The 16429-nt window shown below is 32.7% G+C and overlaps 2 protein-coding genes across 3 annotated transcripts; both read left to right on the forward strand.

Annotated features, from left to right (window-relative positions):
* The first annotated feature begins 2765 nt into the window (after positions 1-2765).
* Positions 2766-3101, forward strand: LOC108198697 (hypothetical protein). Its single transcript, XM_017366475.2, has one exon. It carries the CDS (start codon positions 2766-2768, stop codon positions 3099-3101), a length of 336 nt encoding a protein of 111 aa, XP_017221964.1.
* A 9025-nt stretch (positions 3102-12126) lies between these two features.
* LOC108197642 (protein PSK SIMULATOR 3) lies at positions 12127-14521 on the forward strand. Of its 2 annotated transcripts, XM_017365314.2 has the most exons (2): positions 12130-12540; positions 12686-14521. In XM_017365314.2, the coding sequence occupies exon 2, from the start codon at positions 12796-12798 to the stop codon at positions 14206-14208; it is 1413 nt and encodes a 470-aa protein (XP_017220803.1). In that variant the 5' UTR covers positions 12130-12540; positions 12686-12795; the 3' UTR covers positions 14209-14521. The 2 variants fall into 2 exon arrangements, with proteins under 2 accessions (XP_017220802.1, XP_017220803.1); XM_017365313.2 differs by having other exon boundaries at positions 12127-14521.
* The last annotated feature ends 1908 nt before the right edge of the window (positions 14522-16429 follow it).

The raw sequence follows: 16429 nt of genomic DNA on the forward strand, positions 1-16429 counted from the left end.
GTCAGTACTTGGGTCAAAATACGGGCCTATCTTGGGTCAAAATACGGGCCTATCTATATAACCAATTATTCTGGGTCTATCTATATAACCAATTATTCTTTTTAATTTGGGCCATAGTACGGGCCTATCTATATAACCAGATAATCCTTTTAATTGAAATATATTACTTTTTTATATTTTTGACTAAAAAACTCAATCTTCTAAAATAACATTGAGAAACATGGTAATTACTTTTTTAACTAAAATATATTATCTTTTTATAAATTTTCCAACTAAAAAATTAATCTTTTACAATTAATACGGACATGGGCGACATATTTATACGTAAAGATGTGTGCCAAAAGTATAAAAGTCAAATAATAAAAAATAGAGGGAGTATTATTATATTGGTCGGGCGGTCGGTACTTGGGCCGAAGTACGGGCCTATCTATATATATAACCAATTATTCTTTTTAACTAAAATAAATTATCTTCTATATATTTTTTAGATAAAAAAAAATCAATCTTCTAAAATAATATCGAGCAACATAGTAATTGTCTTTTTAATCAAAACGCTTTATCTTTTTTAGATTTTCTAACTAAAAAAACCGAGTTTTTACAATCAACACGGGCGCCATATATATAAAAATATAATATCATTAAATATAATTATTAATAAATAACATGTGATATTATTCAACCAAAATACATTAATAACATTATTTTTAAATACTCTAATGATCTCATATTAAAAGAAATATTACAAATCTGTCATATACTATATATTATTACACTATTAAAGCCAAAAATAAAAATTCACTTGGTTGGTCAGTTAGTTGAGTTTGGTGAATCGTTTGGTATTCGACCCACGGAGCTCTTAAATTTATAACATGTTATAGTATATTTTTTATTATCAATTAAACCAAAACATCAAATTTAGGTTAGTATGATGGGGAGGTATTTGGTTCATGCGTATGTTTTATACCATATTATTAATTATTATTAACTAAATATCAAAGGTTGATTGGTTAGTTTATATCTGAGTTTATAGGCCACCTTAAATTATAACATGTAAAAGAAAATAATTTAACATTCTCATTAAAATATATATGTTCGACCTAATTTTCAATTAGCCATTTGACGGACTTAACTATGAAGAATTTATCCAACTGTTAAGTAAAAAATTTATTAAACCATGTTATTCTATCATAATTTTATTTTTACAATAAAATTAGGTAACTTTAAAATATATATAATAAAATAACAAATATGTTAACCGCCCGTGCATTGCACGGGTTATAAGCTAGTATCATATAAATCAAACAACTTATAAAGAAAAATAAAAGGTTCTACTCAAAATTATACCCGTAAAAAAAAAGAAGAGAGTGACGTCGGTACGGGGAGTCGTGAGCTTTCGGTCAGAATCTGGGGGTGGAAAGAGTTAAAGAATACACGGGTGCCCGTTAAAGGGGCGTCAAAGATGCACAATTTCACTACCTATTATTTTTGTTATATTCCCCTACACTCTTTTGACCATTTTATATGCATCTTTTATGTCTATTTTCATTTTGTTTTTGCTTCCGGGTGAAGTGAAGTTTGTTCAACTCACAAATTTTGAAAATGTATCTCAACTTTGATTGCTTCCTCACAAAGTCTAATCAATCATGTGGAAGTCTTATTTATATGATTAGGTCAAAATATCCATTTATTTGTCGAACATCGTTTGGATAAGATTAAAAAAAAATAAAATCTTATTTAAAATTAAAAAATAAATTAGAAATGTGAATTAAATAAGTTAATAAAATGTTTAGAAAAGAAGTATAAGCTCCGAAGGAATAGTTAGCATTCTTAACCAAAAGTACTTACTCCCTCCGTCCTCCTAGGTAGTTTACCTTGGGGACGAGACTCGAGAGTTCGGCACGCATTTTAATATTCTTAGGAAAAATGTTTTCGTAATTTATTTTTTAATTTTTTCTTTTAAATAAAAATTAATGTTTGAAGAAAATCTCAAAAATAAGTTACGGAACTATGTTTTATAAGAGTTTTAAAATGCGTGTCGAGCAGTTAAAATAACTGTAAAAAAATGAGTGAGACGGAGTTTGTATTACTTTTTATACACATAGATAAAAAAACAAAAATTGTTTCTGTGAAACAAACTGCCCTGAGACGTTAATAAAACTGAGTTAGAATAAAATATAATTTTTATATATAAATCGATTTAAGCAAGAAAGTTTGATATTGAGGTGTTCAACCTTAAGAAAACCAGCTAACAATTGTTGTTAGTCAAATCAACCAAAGCCGACTTTTTCAGAAACCCAACTCATCCCAGCTACTCCCTCCCTCCCACAATACATGTCTCTTTTGGAAGAAATTTTTGTCCCATAATATTTGTCCACTTTTAATTTCCAATGCAAAAATATTGATATTATTCCAAAATTACCCTCCTTGAAAGTTGTATGACAATTAATAAGGGTTGAATAAGAGTCTACATTCATGCATTTATTAGGGGTATAAGTAGAAATTTTTATATAATTAATATTTTCTTAATATGCGTAATTTTTTCAAAAGAGACATGTATTGTGGGACGGAGGGAGTAATCATAAACCCAACTTCTCACATCCAAAAAGACACACATTTGCCAAACACGCCCTTAATACGTGTCCTCCACACGCCCTCTCTCCCCTTATATAAACCACTTATCTCTCTCCCCTCTCTCACAAACAAGCTCTCTCCGTTCACACTTTCACATCCACAGCTCATCTATACACACATAAATTATATCTATCATGTCCGATACATCCGTGAAGAGCTCCGGCAATCGGCGACTATCAAGCCGCCTCCAAAAACGAGCTCCGGCGTCGATAAAAATCTCTCCGGCGACGGACTGGAACGTCGCGATCCCGTTATTATCGCCGCTCGACGGATCTCCGCCGTCTCTCCCGCTCCGTGCATCGGAGATAAAAGATTGTCGAGATAATGCTCGGAAAAACAACGTGACTGAAAAAGCTCCGGCGCCGGTGGTGTATAAGAAGTGGCAACATCCGGCGGCGCCGTTTTGTTATAACGAGACGGCGCCGATGAGGCCGTTTATGTTTTGTACGGCGGTTTCGGATAGATCGTGAAGAAATGTGATTGATTAGATCTAGATATGTATGTACACTGTAGTATGTGTGTGTGTATACATGTATTGGTGTATGTATAACTCACTTTGACCGGTTTTAATTCGATGTAGATTATATTTTTGGCAACGAGATTTTAATGGATTCGAGATGATGGTGAAGTAGTTTGCTGGTAACTGCATAAGTGAATCCCGTGAAGACAATAGTATGAGTAAGAGCATCTCCAACGGCGTTGGCTATAATTGTTGGCTAAATTGGACCTGTAAGACATTATGTAAAATTTGCTGAACCTGTAAGACATTTTGCTTCAATGGTACTGGCTATATTGGTTGGCTATAATTTAAAAATAGTATGTTATTAATATTTTAAATTGTTAAAATAGAATATATCAGTTCAATATGGTAATAAATGATGTACAATCTTCCTACAGATTTTCTTACAGACCTGTAGAGGTTCGACAAATTTAGCCATCCATAGGAGGTTGGCTAAATTTATAGACAACAGCTGATCATGGTTGGAGTTGGGTTTTTGGAGCTGTTGGCTAAATTTTTTTATTTTAGGTATGCCACCTCACTTTTTAGCCAAGGGCTTTAGATGGTTGGAGATGCTCTAACGCACTAAAATCACCTCAAATAATATTACATGGCATCAAAAAATATCTAGTCAAATGTACAATAACTTTTTAAATAATGCTAAACCATTCGAAATATAGAATACATATTTCAAATTTTGTGTATAATAGGATTATTATATTTATGAGGGAATATTTATAAAAATGAAATAATTTGTTATTTGAATTTTTTGAGAAATTTTCTAGATGTTCTCGTATTTCCCTTTTATTTCCGCAAATAGAATGGGGTAAATAATTAATTTTAACTAGAAACGGAAGTCATTTTATTTGGATGATTTATATACATGCAATGTCTATCATTATTAGCAGAAGTGTACACGATTCCAACCTTCGGGTTGGATGGGTTAACAGAATTTATTAACCCAACCCTAGTTAAATCGTATTTGCAAAATTTCAACCCAAACCAATTTGTAGTATCAGTTTGGATCGGTTTGATTCGGTTAATAAATATATTCATAAATTTAATCTTATATTCTCATTCATGTTTGTTTGCTACTTAGATATATCAATTTAAGGCTATAAATATATCTACGTAACAAACAAACAATATTCATGTTGGTATGCTCCTAAACAAACATAATAATGAATTTAATCTCATGTTCTTATTCATAATTTTAGTCTCATATATATATATTTAAATAGCAAACAAAAATTATTATATTAAATTTAGGGAGCACACAGATACAATAAAACTAAATGGACTAAGCTAATATGTGATGGATGGATAAATTTATTATGTTCTCGTATTTTTCAATCGGGTTCGGTTGGATCGGTTTATAAAATCCGAAACCTATGTTCAACCCAATTAAATCGGGTTAATACTTTCTCAATCCAATTATTTATCGGGTTAAAAAATTCTATATTGGATCGGACGAAATATGATCGGTTTGGATCGGTTTGACCAACCCGTGTACACCCTTAATTATTACTCCCTCCGTCCCCCTCATTTGTTTACATTGGGGGCTCGGCACGCATTCTAATGCTCTCGTAAAACGTAGTTCGATAAATTATTTTGAACTTTTTTTCTTCTGAATAAAAATTTGATGTTTAAATTTTTATACAAAATAGAAATTTTTTAAAAATAAGTTATAGAACTATGTTTTATATGCGCCTTAAAATGCGTGTCGAGCTGTTAGGTATCAGCCCATTACAAGGTAACATGGACTTTGGTGATCCAAAATATATAAGGATAATAATTGTATGTTTAGACAATTATTAAAAGATATGTCTTGGTCACAAAGATAGAAGACCTAGTTGGAAATTTTAGTTGGAAATCAGAATTGGATTAGGACTATGTGTAGCTGTTTTAGAATTAGATTCTGATTTGTCTAGTTTGAGATGGCTATATATACATAGTCATATTGTGTTTGATAGGTGTGCTCAAGATGTAGACTTAGGTATCGCTTGCGGGCGGAAACCTGAGTAGTAGGCTTGAGTATCCAAGTTGGTTTGACTGTATTATTGATAACGGTTTTTATTAATAATACAAGTTGGGACGTGGGTTTTCCGCGTCAAATATATTGTTTTGTGTGTGATTTGCATTAGAAGATTGAATCTCGTGTTTATCCCTAACAAGTGGTATCAAGAGCCCAGGTTAGGATCGTGATTGATGGGGTTGAGGATAAATTCGGGATTCAATCGAGAATGTAGAGTATGGTGAATTTTGTTAGCAGGAAGAGACAAAGTTATGTGCGGTTTGACGGTTGACTTGCACCGTGGATCAATCATGATGGACTCAATATGGAAGAAGATTGGATGGTTCTTCTAGAGGCCGGAGGATTGTGAAAGCAAGGATCGGGTGACTCATGGATGGAAGAGCACTCGGGGTTGATGCACGTGATTTTGTAGATGGATAAAATTTGGAAGAACGAGACATGGAGATTCTTGTTCGAGGGGAGGCATTGGCGGATGGAGGTCGATGTCTTGATCGTGATTGTTGATTGTATTGGGCTGAAGGGGAGGATTGTTAGGTATCAGCCCATTACAAGGTAACATGGACTTTGGTGATCCAAAATATATAAGGATAATAATTGTATGTTTAGACAATTATTATAAGATATGTCTTGGTCACAAAGATAGAAGACCTAGTTGGAATTGGATTCTGATTTTAGTTGGAAATCAGAATTGGATTAGGACTATATGTAGCTGTTTTAGAATGAGATTCTGATTTGTCTAGTTTGAGATGGCTATATATACATAGTCATATTGTGTTTGATAGGTGTGCTCAAGATGTAGACTTAGGTATCGCTTGCGGGCGGAAACCTGAGTAGTAGGCTTGAGTATCCAAGTTGGTTTGACTGTATTATTGATAACGGTTTTGATTAATAATACAAGTTGGGACGTGGGTTTTCCGCGTCAAATATATTGTTGTGTGTGTGCTTTGTATTAGAAGATTGAATCTCGTATTTTTACTCCTAACATCGAGCAGTGTGAAAAAATTGTAAACAAATGATAGGGACAGGGAGAGTAGTATAAAATGAACTAACCATACATTATCAACTACATATTTCTGAGAAAATAATCTGAGAACACGAATCAAATGATCCCGAAGTGTTTTTAAGCTGAACTGGACTTCCGATTTCAAATGGTTAGAATACGCAAGTTTTAGGTCGATTTTGATTTCAGTTCGGTTCTTATGCTGGCCCCTGAATGAGTTGGATTACAGACTGGAAAATTGTTGAAAGTTCACTCCAAATACGAAGGCACGGGCCACAGTGTTGTCCCAACTCCCGATATAGAAAGTAAAATTGTTTTGGCAACTTTGGTTTAGCTTAAAATAGAAGAGCTTGCTATGTGAAATGGGCTTTTATGCTTTATGGGTTGAATTTAAAACTGGGCTGTAACGAGATTTGCCTAAATATCTAGACCAAATATAAGAGATGCTAATAATTGTGGCTCTTCTTTTCATTCATTAATTTAACAACGATATATAGTCAGATAATGATTTCGAATGATAGATGATGAGAAAAGAATTGATAATCTCAAGAATGCTTTCGCAACTTTTTATTTTCTTTTCTAATCACAAAGTTTTTAATAATTCAACATAATTATCCAAATCAAAAGATTTGGCCACAAAAGGCACAAGTTATTGACCAGAAATGAGTAGTCACTTGTTAATTCATCTGCATATTGCTTTACTAACTTTTAACATAGTAGTTAGAATATTGGTGGCAAAAAGAAGAAAAGATTGTCAATAACACAGACAAAAAAGCAACCTCTCCATGTTCATGACAAGCAATCTACATATAAACATGTCAATGAATATACAGTATTGGATTTATGTAAACCTGAGCTTTTTACATAAGTTATTATATATAATTAATTTATTTGTTAGATAATGTAATGCCGAATAGAGATACCACTAGCTCTATATTTTACTTTTTTATTATAATGAAATGCTTATCAAAGCATAATTGGGTTACATAAATTTGGAACAAAATACTAGTGTGTTTGGCCACGGCTTAAAAGCCGGCTTCTGGATTTATAAGTTAGAAGCACTTATTTCGTACTGTTTGTGTAATAAGTCAATAAGCACTTATAAAAATCTGAGAATGCTAACTTCTGTTTCTTTCCAAAACACTTTAATCACTTATAAGTCTTAATTTGTTTTAACTTTTATTTTACTTCTTTACTTTAAACTAAAAGAACTTATTTTAAATTAAGCCAAACGACACATTAATTTAATCTAAAGATTGAGTAACAAGTCACATACAGATACAAAAAGTATATGGGAGCAGTTGAAGTGTGTAGACTTATATTCTTACACGAAAGTGACACCAAACACATACTTCCATGCAAAGGTAGCGAAAGTTGGTGCAAATTTATCTGGCATTTGTTCTATTCTCTATTTTCTTTCTTTTGGACTGCTAATTCTTCTAACCTTCTCTACTAAACTTACATTAGTTCTTTATGTATATTGTCTGTGTTACAACTGTATCCTTGATCCCATGTTTAGGTAAATGAAGTGAACTGAACACGAATAAAATCTGAATTTGGCCGGTGAGACTCGTTTAGTTCAATTTGATATGTAATAAACTCTAGGTTGAATATGAAAAATGTGCTCCGTAAACGAGTTTGAGCAGTGTAAACTAAACTAAATGATAGAAATATCAAATATGACCAGATAGCATAGGATATGTCAAAGCAGTTTGAAATATTCTGCCGCGTGTTTGAATAATTTTTGGAATAAATATGTTTGGTTTTAAAATTTTGTATTATTAGTCGTCATAGATTATTTACATAATTATATATTATATTTAATTATTAAATAAAGAAGACAATACTTGAAATAAAAAATATTTTATAAATGATTTTATATGACATTAGTGACATGATATTAAAAGTGATTGTTAACCCAGACAGTCTTTTTTTTTTTTTTATATATATTTATAATCAACAAAAATATGATTTCTTATACTTTTAGAGATATAATTTAGGGGCCGTTTGGGTGAGCTTAAAATAAGTGCTTTTTGCTTAAAATAAATAAGTGGAGTAGAAGTTAGAAGCAAGATAAGACTTATAAGTGATTAAAGTGTTTGAGAAATAAGTAGAAGCCTTGAAACAAAAGCTAGCATTCTTAGCTTTTTATAAGTACTTCTTGACTTATTACACAAATGGTACGAATAAGTGCTTCTAACTTATAATCCAGAAGCTGAACTTAAAAGTCGCAAACAAACACCCACATAATATTTTAATTCACGCACAAACTTAGGAGTAACTTTCAAACAGACACTCAATTTATTCGGAAGGAGTTGAACACTGTGTAAGATGGGATAAAAATATTTTAGGTGTACAATATGAGATAAATTAATCAATAGTATAATTTCTCGATGGATAAGCACACGATGATCAGAGGTATACCAGTTGTAACATGAAAAAAAATGGTAATCAAATCAATAATCATCTGATTTTCGCATAATAATTGACATTCTGCGTATGTCTTTACTCATTAGTCAAATGCAAGGCAACAACTCCCACTCAGTTTTATGTATAATGCAGAGACGAGAAAGAGTTTCGATACATCCGATTTTAAGTATAGCTATAATACTCATCGTGTATGTTGTATAATATTTTCATTTTTGACATACACTTTTAACTGTTTTGAAAAATAAATCAATATGTTATTCTTTAGAATTATTTTAATATTATCAAATTTTTAATTCATCAATTATTTTATTATCCGCTCGACCATTTAGAGCATCTCCAACCTTACAAAACCTTTAGGTAAAAAACGAGTTGGCATACCTTATATAAAAAATATAGCCAATCTGTTGAAAAAAGCACACTCCAACCACATGAAACTGTTATCTATAATTTTAGCCAACCTCCCATGGATGGCTATATTTGTCGAACCTCTACAGGTAAGAAATCTGTAGGAAGATTACACATCATTTATTACCATATTAAACTGATTTATTCTATTTTAACAAACTAAAATATTAATAACATACTATTTTTAAATTATAGCCAACCAATATAGCCAATACCGTCGAAACAAAATGTCTTACAGGTTCAGCAAATTTTACATAATGTCTTACGGGTCCAATTTAACCAACGATTATAACCAACGCCGTTGGAGATGCTCTTAAATATGTGTGTTAAAAATCAAAATCTCAGATTAAAAAAACAAAAAGAGTATATTGAGCTTGGACGAGTATGAGCTCTAACTTATGGACTTATAAATCTTAAGTAACTTGTTCATACGATAAAAAAATTATAAATGTTTATTTTTAGTCACGAATCAAATTGTACTTTATTTTTAAAAGAAAGTATTATCGTAAAAACTGAGAAAAAATTCCTTAAAATTGTTTATACAAATAATGTCAAGTATATCTCGCAGCGACTGACTGAACGACAAATCGCGTTGAACGAAAACTGATTTCGTTAGAGCATCTCCAACGCTAACATTGAAAACTGTTAGCTAAATGATGCTTAGCTAAAATTTTATTGAACCTGTGATTTTTGCTCCAATGGGGTTAGCTATAGCTATCAGCTATATTTAAAATATTATATTTTTACTTTTTTTGAATATATAATTAAAATACATTTAAATAAATTTGCTATGCATGAAAATCAATGTTGCATTGTATAAAACTATAACAAAATTATAACATTTTTATATTTATGTCAATATGTTAAAATAAACATTATAAAATAAAAAAATAATTATAACACTTAATAATATTACATAACATCATAACTTTATAAATTAAAAATATAAATAGTATATCTATATATAATATAATGATACACATATACATAATTTGTATATTATAATATTATGTAACTTAAACTTACTTGAAATATGTCAAGTTATATACTGATTATTAGAATTTTTAAATGTAGGTAACAATAAAATCATATTTTTACACTTTTATTAAATAACATTTTTATTTATAAATTAAAAATTTAAATAATACATCTATACATATAGTAATTATGAACATATATAAATAATTTTTATATTATATATTTAAACTATAATTTAGATATTTTAAATTAAATATTGAAAAAAGATTCAAGTTAGTATGTTATATATTATAAATAAAAAATAATAAGATTTGGACTAAATAAAATAATATATGTGTGTGTGTGTGTGTGTGTATTCAATATAAGTAAAAATATACAAGTTAAATATATATATTTTAGCTATATATATTCAATATTTTAAATTATATATTTAAAAAGTGATTTAAGATATTATATTATATGTTATAAATAAAAATAAGAATTAAAAGAAGGCTTGGTTTAGACTACTGAGAAGATGTTTTGCAAGTTAAAGGTGACGTGGATTGTTTTAGATGATGGCAGGAGGATCAACAAATGTGACGTCCCCTTTTTTCGGTAGGTAAAATTATACCTAACAGGAGCCTGCGTTGGAGTAGTCATTTTATAAGACAGTGACACGTAGATATTATAGCTAACAGTTGTATAGGGTCGGAGATGCTCTTAGCATATACTAAAACAAGCAACGATCTTTGGCAATTGTCTACCATATTTCCTTATTGATAGCTTTTGACTTTGAAATACGTGTTCGCACAATTTATATTCTCCCACCAAATTGTTACAATATGCAAATTTCAACCCTTTTAAAGTAATATATGTGCACATATCATAAAGTAGTTCAAATCATTTTCCCCCTCCATAACTTCCTCTCCTTCACGGCAACAACTCGCATATTGTGCATGTTCCTCCTGTGAAGTTTAATACAAAACACATTCTCAATGCTTTCCCCTCACCACAAGATTTAACCATAGATTAATAGGTATAAAACTAATTTCACAAAATTATTATATTACTTTTCATTCATTTCTCATATCATATTATCATTCTTGTCCTGAGGTTAAGTAACCATTTCATCAATACCGGTTTAAGAGCGGTGTCAGGTTCGAGTTCCTCGACCCCTATTTTTAATTTAAAAATATATTAATATATGTGTTTGTTATTAATAATTTATCTTCGATCATGAAAGAGTGAAGAGTGTTGAAGAATACGATCATATTAGAACTTTTTATCTGACATCTTAAAATTTTAGATCAACTCGAGTTTTAGTCCAATTACAACCCGCTGAAATGGCATGCCAACTCACAGTCATGGACATGGCATATAGGTAGGGCTGTACATTCAATCCGCTCAACCGCATCAACCGCAACAACCACCCGCAACCGATCCGTGTATTATGGATAACCGCACAATGTGGGCGGTCGCGGATGAATTTTTTAATAACCATTAATTTGCGGTTTGGTTGCGGATTCATTTTTTTTAAAACCGCAAAAAACCAACCGCAACCGCCAACCGCACATTATATAAATTTAAATATTTTTATTATATATGTTTATATATTTACATATAGATATGTAAACTACAGAGTTTGTCTGTTTGAATATGGATGAAGACTTGGATGGTTGATGAAAATATGAAGTCTGGAAAGCTCTGCTTCAAGTTATATATTCCAAGATTAGTTTGCTTTTGTAACATGTAATCAGATTTGTGTATTAACTTTATGCAAGATTTTAAGTGATAACTTATATATTTTTGAGTTAAAGCCTCTAATTTATTTCATGCTCTGACTGGAAACTTATATCAGAGTATATGATATGATAGAACTTCTTTGTCTAACTATTTTAGCGGTTGAACCGCAACTCAAACCGCAACCAACCGCAATTATGTGGATGGATTTGGTTGATTTTTTTTAACCAACGGTTTGATCGCGGTTTGAGATTTTAGAAAACCGCAAGTTGCGGTTTGATTCGGTTATTACCCTCCAACCGAACCAATCCGAACCGCGTACAGGCCTACATATAGGTATGTTGTGCACACGTAACGCTTCAAAATGCAACTCTCCGAATAAACAAATATGAACAAGAATCTCTATACAAATAAAAATGAACAAGAAAAGACCAAAAAGAAAAGACGTAGAAAAAGAATGCCACTACTTTGTGGATCTATCAATCAAATTTGTGATCCCAACACATCCTTTATCTCCCTTTGTTTTTCTTAATTTTTTCCAAATCTTTTTATTCAACACGGAAACACTCCCACACGTTTCTCAAATTATTTGCATGTAATTTATGTACTCGCATTTCTTCAAATTTTTGTCTCCAATTTGAATTCTAACTCATTATTAGTTGACTTCGTTTTTTCAACTAATGGAATCCAGTGTTGTTGCATGAACTTAAAGTGTTCTTGATTATACTTCCCGCTGGAGGTTCGGGTTTGAGTTCGAGTTCATATCGGATATACTGTGTATAGAGTATATAGAAGCTGTGAGCAATGGTGGTTGAGACGTGGCTACTGAAGATGACAAGCCAAGTAAGTGCAAATTTCAAGCATGCCCTTCTTGAATCTTCAAAAAAATCAAATGCTAAAAAACAAGAAGTAAAAGAAAGTACTGGAATTCTCTGTTTTGAAGTTGCTAATTTGATGTCGAAAACTGTTTTACTCCACAAATCATTAGGTGATAAAGAGATTTCTAAGTTGAAGAGTGAGTTGTTGAATTGTCAAGGCATAAAGAACCTTATATCTTGTGATGAGGCTTTTATTTTTGAGCTTGCATTATGTGAAAAGATGGAGGAGTTGAATAGAGTAGCTGGGGTGGTTTCGAGATTAGGGAAAAAGTGTAATTTACCAGCTTTACAAGGGTTTGAGCATGTGTATGGGGATATAGTGAGTGGAGTTCTTGGAGTGAAGGATTTGGGTTTTTTGGTTAAAGATATGGAGGCAATGGTGAGGAAAATGGAGAGGTTTGTGAATTTAACAGGTGCCCTTTATGGCGAAATCGCGGTTTTGAGAGAATTGGAGATAACCACCAAGAAGTTTCAGCAGAGTCATCTTGAGGAGACAAGGAAGGCTTTTGAACAGAAATTGATGTGGCAGGAGCAAGATGTGAAGCATCTTAAGGATGTTTCACTTTGGAACCAGAGTTTTGATAAGGTTGTGGAGATGTTGGCAAGAACAGTTTGCACCCTTTATGTGAGGATTTGTAATGTTTTAGGGTCAGAATCAGGGCAAAGAAATGATGGTTTACGTCAGTTGAAGGCGGATTGTGGAGTGAAATTTGGTCGGATTGATGTGAAACTAGAGAATTCTGTCGTGATCAGGAGAGGCTTGAGGAAGAAGAATGGGGGTGATATGTCTGGATTGACTGAGAGAAATAGGATGGAGAAGAGAAAATCAAATGTCAGGCCCAAGGTTGAGGAGCAACTGTTTCGAGCAGAACATTTAGATATTCTGTGCGGCATGGGTCGAGGAGGGCTATTCAAGGAGTGCCTAAATTTAGGTAGTCCTGGTACAAAGGTGGATGATGATAATGAGTGTAGTGGTCTTGAGGATAGAAGTGTCGCAGGTGGTGAGAAGAGGAATAATCTAAAACACTCAGGCGGCGTTGTTTCATCTCAAACAAGTAGTACTTTCAGTTTCAGTGAAGCTAATTGTTCCAGATCTACCCTAAAAAGTAGTTTCATGGACTATGCTACTCCTAGCACCATTGGAGGCTCCGGATTAGCATTGCGTTATGCTAATGTAGTAATTGTCGTAGAGAAGTTACTTATGTATCCTCATCTTGTTGGGGAGGAAGCAAGAGATGATTTATATTTTCTGTTACCAACCAACTTGAGAATGTCATTAAAGACTGGTCTCAAGTCTTTTAAAGAAGATTTTGCAATATATGATGCTTCTCTGGCTCATGACTGGAAGGAAAGGCTTGACCAAATACTGCAGTGGCTCGCTCCTCTAGCACATAACATGATCAGGTGGCTAAATGAAAGAAATATTGAGCAGCAACAAGTTATTAAACGAACAAATGTTCTCCTGCTCCAGACTTTGTATTTTGCTGATAGGGTGAAGACGGAGGAGGCGTTATGTGAAGTTCTAATTGGTTTGAATTATATTTGTCACTACGAGCATCAACATGATGCATTACTGGATTGTTCCAGCAGTTTTGATCTTGATGATTGTGTGGGGGACTGGCAGTTGCCATAGGGAGGTTCTCTATACATAAATGTTGGCTTCTTTGTCGGATTAAAATACAATGATTGCAGTCAGTTTGCTGATCTGAAAGCACTTCTACGATGAACTCTCTGACAGATAAACTTTAGCATAGTGTAAATATATTTTTCTCTTTGGACGAGTAGCGTACTTTAGTGTTTTGTCACTGAAGAACTCTGCTTCAGGAAATGGAGTTCATTGCATTCTTTGTGAAGTTATACAGTTTTAGTCTTTCAGAGTAACTAATTCAAAACTATGGATATATATTTTCTATCATTTTTGTACATTATATCTTTTTTCTTTTAAATTTGTCCCGTCTTTTTTGAAGACCTATATTAATGTTTTTTATGAACATTTGGAACATACTGATGGTAAGGACCAAAGTTACGTCCACCCTAATGGTCTGTCCAGTTTTAAGGGCCGAGGCCTGGGAATGGTCTGAGTTTAGAATCCGACAGACTGCATGAGCTAGATTTCCTGTTTCAAGAAGCTCAGTGATCTGGAGATGATCAGGCAGAACTTCAAGAGTTCTCTTCTGTTATCTGATATCTAAAAAGGCTGGCAGAAATTTCTGTCACCTGAAGAGCATATGCAAGAAGCAAAATTCATATGAGTTTGTAAGTTTACTTTGCTATTTTGTCAGAGTTACAGCTTCGTCACTCAACTTTAGATCAATATTAAACATGGTGAAGTAGTGCTGATTTATGTTTGTGAGCTCTATCACATAAACTTAAAACGACACACCTAAGTTATCCGAACTAGTAAGGTGTACATTTGGAGAACTCCTGACTGAATCACAGGTATTCAGTCAATGTAGAAGTGTGATTCTTGAAATTGTAAGTTATGTGGATCATTTGGAGTATGACTCTCGCAAAGTTTCAGTTTAAACTTCCTCTTTGTTTGCAATGTTGGTTTTTCTTGCCTCTGGTATTTACTTAATTAATAGTTTAAGATGTATATATTCTTATTTTCATGTTGCCAGTTATGGCGGTTTCTATAGTCTGATACATCCATTTTTTGCCCAGTGCGTTATGCCACAGTGCTCCAGGGGTGTGGTTTGCTCTTGCCAGGGATATAGTATGTGATCCTTATACACTTGCGACGACACTGAATAACCATTTGCCCTGCAATCCCAACTTCTTTGTAGTATGCAAAAAGTGTTATTATGTTAAGAAGTAATACATCTTACTCTGATGCTCGACTTCTGTTTCACTTGCACTGAATGTTTCTTTTTCATCTGCAATTTTTTTCCCAGACAATTAAAAACACTCACCCACCTGATCCTCATAAGTTTTACCTTGGACATTCCGGAGCGAGAGACATACTCTTAGCTGTCCCGTTTAACTTTGAAATGATCAAATTAGTCAATTATCTGCTGGCTTAACTTTTAAATTGTCAAATTAGCCAAAATTTGACTCAAACTTGCGTATATACCCCTCCATCCCAATTTAAATGAGTCAGTTGATTTTGGGAACACAATTTAAAATGCATTCACCATTGTACTCCTAGAGAGCATTATTCACAATTTAAACGAGTCCGTTGATTCTGGATATCTCGGTAAATGATGCGGAGGTCGTGATGGAATGGTCCATAACCATTATTACTCCTAGAGAGCATGCCCTGTGGTTGAATTCTCTGAGGAAGCGCTTAGGCGCTCAAGCTGTTACGTCCGTAAGTAACATTGAATTTCATTTTCCTTTTTGTTAATATCGTCTTTGTATATATTGACTTCATTTCATTTGTGTTTTCTTGTAGATCATAGCTTATCTTCAGGCTGTCGTTCTAACCCTGAGGAAGTTGAGGACTGAGAAGACAGTCTAGAGAGGCAGTTGTCCCGTCAAGAGGGCAACTACAAAGTTTTGGTTAAATTCGGAAGGCGAGGTTGATTCTCAGGACTCAGGAGGAGACAGAGACCACCATTGGAACCTCCTTAACTATTTCTTCTTAGTATTTTTAAATATTGCATTCGGTATGTGTGATATTTGCTTCTTTATATATTTCGTAATATTTTTGTGTGTTATCGGTTTAAATTATTATATTTTATTATGTTCTTTTTGAGTTATCTGTTTAAATTATTATATTTTATTATGTTCTTTTCGAGTTAATGTCAGAGTTGCTCGCTTTACTTTTCGATATTTTTTTGTTAAAATAAAACCAGTGATAGACAACTTGCGACGGATATTTATGATGAAAATTCAATTTCAAAATTTTTCTT

The sequence above is a fragment of the Daucus carota genome, chromosome 8, assembly GCF_001625215.2.
Source record: "Daucus carota subsp. sativus chromosome 8, DH1 v3.0, whole genome shotgun sequence".
NCBI lineage: Eukaryota > Viridiplantae > Streptophyta > Magnoliopsida > Apiales > Apiaceae > Daucus > Daucus carota.